At 29.5% G+C, this 7,069-nt stretch overlaps 1 protein-coding gene across 1 annotated transcript in view; it reads left to right on the forward strand.

Annotated features, from left to right (window-relative positions):
* The window catches only part of Kif19A (Kinesin family member 19A), a 21,474-nt gene that overhangs the window by 6,870 nt on the left and 7,535 nt on the right, over positions 1-7,069 (forward strand). Inside the window, exons 3-10 of the mRNA XM_014416570.2 lie at positions 1,353-1,688; positions 1,880-2,143; positions 2,225-2,436; positions 3,221-3,363; positions 4,772-4,920; positions 5,798-6,011; positions 6,128-6,263; positions 6,346-6,453. Of these exons, the coding sequence (XP_014272056.2) occupies positions 1,353-1,688; positions 1,880-2,143; positions 2,225-2,436; positions 3,221-3,363; positions 4,772-4,920; positions 5,798-6,011; positions 6,128-6,263; positions 6,346-6,453 (1,562 nt within the window). The remainder of the gene's footprint in view (positions 1-1,352; positions 1,689-1,879; positions 2,144-2,224; positions 2,437-3,220; positions 3,364-4,771; positions 4,921-5,797; positions 6,012-6,127; positions 6,264-6,345; positions 6,454-7,069) is intronic.

Here is a 7,069-nt window from a genome sequence, read left to right on the forward strand (position 1 = left end):
TATTAATAATTTATTTATTGTTATTTACAACTGTATAAAAATACATACATCAAGTAAATTTGCTGTATGTGAAATAATGACATGATACAAACATGTGGAGAATCTATCCATTGATAGAACTCCAATAACATCCCTAGAGAAGACCTAGAGGCCATCTTCTTTTCAGATACCTAGAAGGATTATTTTGTAATGAAGGAGAAGCCAGGTTACAAATGAGTTGGTTTGGGTGGTTGGGAAGGATTTAGTTTATTATGGAAGGATTGGTATCTGGTTCTGGCCAAATTGGCAACATATGTGGCATTGAGGTCATGATTGATGACTTAATTTGTGACAAAGGAGCAGTATTCTCCAAGGGAGGTGATGTGGTATTGGAGAGTTTGGGATACAATAGAAGGATCATTATTTACTGACAATATACATGTGTCATCGGCATACGTGGTAAGGATAGTGTTAGGATAGGTTGGGATGTCAGCTGTAAAAACTGTATAAAGGGTAGGACCAAGGATATTACCCTGAGATGCACCAGTAGACTGAGGAAATAGTGATGAATAAGCGTTGTGATTTACTCGAAATAATTTTGTCGAAGAGATAAGAATGGATAATGTAGGGGGTAAAAGGAATTTACAGATCTTGTATAGCAGTCCTGGGTGCTAGACTCGATCAAAAGTCAAGAAAGACGCAGTCAACCACACGATGATATTGCTGGATAGTGGAGTGGGATGTTCGAAATCCAAACTGGTAATCTGGGATTATATGGTTGGAATCTAGAATGGTGTACAGGCATTTTAAGATGAGTTCCTCTAGGATTTTGGCCATGATAGGTAACAGAGATAGGATGGTAGGAGGATATGTATTCTGGTGGCTTTTGTACAGCATCTGAGTACAGCATTGTAGATGTAGGAGAGATATCATATTTTTAAAATTAAAATTGGTGAAACCTGTCCTTTCACCAAAAAAAGCAATATTGACCCAAATATCTTTAAACTCACTATTCAGCCATTTTTTTAGTTGTTAAATCTGAATCTGAGGTCATATTTCCATAATGAAAAATGTAGGGAAAAATGGAAATAATTTTTTTGGGTCAACTCATTTTTAATGGGTGAATGTACCAGTATGTCTAGCTCAATTATTATTTATTACAAATATTAAACCCTTCATATATATGATTAACAGTTAAGCATAGAATCCTGTATAAAATGAATATTTCATTCCTAAAATTGATTTAGACTGTGTTCAATAGTTTTATATTCAATGTTGTTTTTTTTTCAGTTTTCATGAACATACTGAAACATTTTATATTAATTTTGAAATAAATATTAGTTCAACAATGCTCTAATTCAAAGTATTTGCAGGTAAAACTTTCTTACCTTGAACTTTACAATGAAAACATAAGAGACCTCCTCAATCCTAGCTCTGGCTTCCTTGAATTAAGAGAGGACCATACTGGTAAAAACCCAACAGTAGCTGGACTTACAGAAATTGAAGCTAGCTCAACTGAAGAAGTAATGGGACTTCTCCTTAGAGGTAACAGAGAAAGGACGATTGAGCCAACCGCTGCCAATAAAACTTCTTCCAGAAGCCATGCTCTTCTTAGTGTTACAGTAACTAGGATAGTGGGTGAAGAAAGAAGACTAGGGAAGCTTTACATGCTCGATCTTGCAGGAAGTGAGAGAGCTTCAAATACTAAGGTTTGTTTATAATTGTGACCAGCAGCCTTTACTTTAACTTCTATGATTTTATAAAGAATAAAACTATAAATTATATAATATAAAAAACTTTTTTAATAATTTTTTAAAATTATATTCTTTAAATAACCATAAATATTTAATAGATTACTCTAGCTTATACCTTATGTGAATTGTTTTTCATAAATTATTAGAACCGCGGAAAAAGACTCATTGAGGGAGCACATATAAACAGATCACTGCTGGCACTAGGCAATGTTATCAATGCTCTAAGCTATGGCTCAGGAGGTCGTTATGTCAACTACAGAGACTCAAAACTCACTAGACTTTTAAGGCAAGCTCTGTCTGGCAACTGCCGGACGGTGATGGTCGGTCATGTTTCACCAGCCTCTGCACACAGAGATGAAACAAGAAATACACTACTGTATGCAGCCAGAGCTTCCAGAATAACTAACAAAGTAATTTATTTTATAGACATATTATGTTTCACTGCCCATCACCAAAATATTGGAATATTATTTATTTTTATTTTTATTCAGGTTGAAAAGAATGAAATTGATGTATCATTTCAAGTATCACAATATCGCGATATTATAACTGATCTTAGATCGGAAATAAGTAGGCTAAAGAGTAAGATGGTTGAAGATCGGCCAACATCAGCAGAACTAAGAAGTGGACGATCGACCGGAACTCCTGTTAAGCAGTTGAGAGAGCAGATTATAGCAACATTTCGAGAGCAAATGAAACTAAGGTATTCAGCACCTGAAAAGCACATTCCTTGGTTTACCAAATTTTATGGATTAAGGTGTATTATCCTTATACATATCGCACATATAGATGTTTTTCCTAAGAAGAGAATATTTGGGATCAAAAACATTTTGTTGAAATAACACTTAAATTGTACATTATAGAATTTCCTAAGATTTTCATAGCATTATTGTTGCCTTAGAAGTAATTGTTTATTTAAAAATATCCCTTTGATTTTCTAATCTACTGAATGCATAAATTAAAATGTAGTGTGAATAATGGCTAGGTATAATAAGGATACTGAGTTTTCATTGTATAATAATAACTCATGTAATTCAAAGTCTTTCTTGATCTACTTTTATGATTTTGTTTGTTTTGGTACATACTCAGTGTAAAATACTTACTTTATTTTTTAAAATAAAGTACGTATTTAAGAAAAAGTGAATTCATAATGAATATTAATAAATAATAAAAATTAAAATATTGTTAGGTTAACTAGAAATAGTTAGACAGAAATTGTTTTTTTTTCTCACCATATTAATTTTTTAAAAAATATTTTCTTCCAATTCCTTAGTACAAAAGTATATCAGTATGTTTTAAAAGATGTCTAATTATAACTGAGCTTCTCATTTTATATAACTTTTGCCTACCGATTTCAGAAATTTTTTAAATGATAACTGTTGATTTAATAAAATCTCATAAAATAATGTTTAAATAAAATAAGAAATTTATAAGTTATGATAATAAACTAATTAAGCCATGGAAAAAATAAATAAAGTCTTTTTTAGGAGAAGGCTCATGGATATTGATGGGCACTTAATGTCCCTGGGTGTCGAAGCGGAGCGGCAACATCAAATAATATCACAGTGGGAAGCAAGAAGAACAAAGTTATACACAAGAAGTGGTCGTCCAGGGACTACAACTAGTAATGGTAATGAGTGTTTATTCATCTACTGCATAATCATACAGGACACATAATGATCTATTAGAGAAATTAATCTAAACTATATTAAATAGTATAAATTGAAGGAGTAAGTGGATGAAGGGATTATGTTATGTTTAGCAACTTTTAAGAAAACAATGTTCAGTTCTTTTTTTGTTGGAGCTTGTTATGTTTTTGAAGTGTTTTCTACCTTTAGGTATATCAGTTATTAATTTGATTTTGAGGTTAGAATACTTCACACTACGCACTTACTCCTTCATCCACGCTAAAGATTTGAAAAATGTTACATAGCCCTTTCATCCGCTTACCCCTTCTTTATAACAATTTTTAATGAAACTATTTTTTCGTTTATTTTTCTAAAATAAAAATACATGCTTTCAACATTAATTTCTTTTTTTTTTTTTTTGCGAATTTAATATTTATAATTATTCCTACTTCTATAGTGCATTCTTTAGCTGCACTAGTTGTAACCAGTAAACACCAAGTAAATTTTATGCTTCTTTTCTCAATTATGTATTAAATTTATAGATTTTTGATTGTTTCCATAATATTTTATGTATTATTGGTTCAATCAACATTGAAGTATATTGTACCCCTCTTCCCATTTGATCATGTTTTACATCATTCAAATAATTTTGTGAAAGAATTGATCAACTTGAGTACTATGTGTTATGTAAAGTATATTTGCTGTTAAGTTCAATATAAGCATTTCAAGAAAAAAATTCTAATAAATTTTCAAAACAAATATTTTTGAGCGTCGTTCCTACTGACTTTACCCTTCAATCTCTAATGCATTGTTAATTAGAGATCTTTATAATTATGTAAGGTCAAGTTTGTTCATTGCATTAAATTTTGAACTGTTCAATGATTATTATTGACTTATTATTACCAAAAAAAAAAAAAAAAAAAGGAATAAAGCAACATATAGGAGTTTATAAAGTTTTCGAAAACAATCTATGTTTCTTAAACATGAATTTTATATGTAATATTAACTATAATATAGTAAATGAAAATACCCGAGAAAAAATGACAACTAATACTTCCATGGAGTAGTATTTATGAAATCAAAGAATTTTAATAAGATAACTGGGACGTAGATGCAGAAAAAAAAAATTGAAAAGTACCAAAGGTGAAAAGACTAAAACATTACTATAATGTCAAAAATATACATATGTGTAAAATGAAATTGTTACAAATAAAACATTAAAAAAAATTATTCTTATATAGTTTTATTTCTGACCAATTTGGGTTTATGAGGTCCTAAGGAAATGTTTTTCCCTAAATAATTCTGTTTGATAGTTAATAATTTCATATTTTTCTTACTGGTAGATTAGAATTATTGATTTAAAAAAATATTCAGAGAATTATCTGACTACAATTAAAAGTTTTGTTACAGCTGGGGATGATTTCTCCGAAGTTAGTGTACACCAAGCATGGTCTGAGCTCAGCTATATTGAACGAGAGCAGGAAAGGTACGTTGCATTAAGATCAGCAACACTTAAAGAACTTGATGCTTGTCGGCAAACAGCAGTTGCTCTTGAAAACGTGAGTATTATAAATCATTATAAGCCCTTTAGCACCCTTTATATATTGGTTAGATTTGAACAAATCACCATTGTAATCTTCCAAAAACACTTATGGCCAATACAACCTCAATATTCTGAGAAAATTTGACACGTTTTGAAATAAATAAAACAAAACTAAAGTAAATTTTTAAATTAAAATTTCTTACAAAAAAGAACACAAAATAATACAATTTTTAAGGAAAAATGGTACAAAAGTAAAATTAACCTTTAGCTGATGAGGTGGAATTTACTGACACAACAGGTGAATTAGAGGTTTATGAAGGGTGTGACCGTCATGGATTCAGGATTACAAAACATGAAATGTTAGGTGTGAATGTGAGAGGTGGGTGGATTGGTTAACCAAGTATTTTTAGTAAACCTGGTCTGCTTTGATGATACCTCCCAACTATAATAATAAAAAATATAAATAGAATATACTAATACTAAAGTTTAAAAAACTAAAACCAAAACATTTTATTCATGAAATAGTATTTATAGAACAGTTTAATTTTTTTATTTAAAATCACAATAACAACTTAAAAGTTAAATTTACATTTAATATTCTCAATGCTAAAAAAAAAAAAAAAAAAAATAGGATCAGAACAAACTAAGAAATTTAAATAAGAGTGATATTGTTTTCAAATCAGGGATAAATATAAGAATTAAAATATTTGGAATATATATTAACTGCCTTGTTATTAAATGCTCATAGTAGATATACTTTTTAGTAAATGTATAAATATATAAATAGTTGACCGTATAATTTAAGTAAATAGTTTCATATGAATATTAGCAATAAAATAAATTTTGGGTAAAAGTATTATTGCTTTAATAATAGATTTGCTATTGTGTTATAGGATCTTCCAGAGCAACTAGATTCTGAAACAGAAAGAGAAATGTTGAGTTTACTGATTAGAGTCCATGAGCTGGAAGCAGATAAAGTAGCTTTACAAGGAGAAAGATTGGTTGAGTCTCATGAGCTAAGAAGAAGAGGTGATATGCTACAACGCTTCCACAGACAACAAAGACTTACTGATGAAATAATTACTAGGCAGAGACATCTTATCGAAGGTAATATTATATTATAATATCAAATATCTTATTGAAATATTTCCTCATATAAATTAATTGATAAATATTTTCTTTAAATATTACAATAATGTTTATTGTTTCCCTAATTTTTATAGATGGTAAGATTCCCCTTCCCACAGAGCTCCAAGATTTATATACTTTATATCAGCAAGAAATACACGCAACAACATTTAGTACAGATACTGCTGGTATTCCATATTCAGTTTATGACACTTTACCTCCTATCAAAGAGTGTGTTTCTGTTTTTCTGTCCAATAAAAGTAGTTTTGAATTTAATGATGAATAAATTCATTGATATTCAATTATGTTTTAGATCTGAACCATTGTTCAGAAGAAATGGTGAAAGAGGTTATACAGGAATAGCTTTGGAGAGGTTAACTGGAACAGCAGACTCGGAGTTTGGTGCCAGAACATCCACAGGGTATTAATATAAATTAATGATTTTGTAAGCTTTTGAAAATAACGTGATAAGAAAAAATGTTTTTAACAAACATTTAAACAAGTAATAAAGAAACAGAGTAAGTTCTATAAGATGAATCACTACCTAAATGTCTTAAAATTACCCAAATATTTTGTTTATTAAATTATCTAGAATCCACATACAATATTAATCACATTAAATACCTCCATTTAATTAATTAAAGTTGAATATATACATGCTTACTGGCTTGGTAGAAAGAAAGGATCAGGGATTAATGCTACATCTAATTTTTAAAAATAAAGGAATAAATAATTCATACGAGCAGTTCTCTCTTAGACTTCGTAGAGTGAGGATCGCGGTGTCCCTTTGACGAAAAACAATAGACCTATTGTTTGCCACATTTCTGCTAAAGACTGTCATCAACAGCTAAGCCTTCTTACCTATTTACTTTTATATTTTCTTTATATAGTTGATGCATGTATTACTATTAATAACTAGAATCACTATATAATTAATCTAAATTAGTATATATACATATTTAGTTAACTCTAGTACTTACGTAACATTACTTTCAAATATTAATTTTAATTTTTATTTATATTCCTATTTTAGTGTA

This window comes from Halyomorpha halys, unplaced genomic scaffold (assembly GCF_000696795.3).
Source record: "Halyomorpha halys isolate HHAL.00 unplaced genomic scaffold, Hhal_1.1 Scaffold128.1, whole genome shotgun sequence".
NCBI classification, from domain to species: Eukaryota; Metazoa; Arthropoda; class Insecta; order Hemiptera; family Pentatomidae; genus Halyomorpha; species Halyomorpha halys.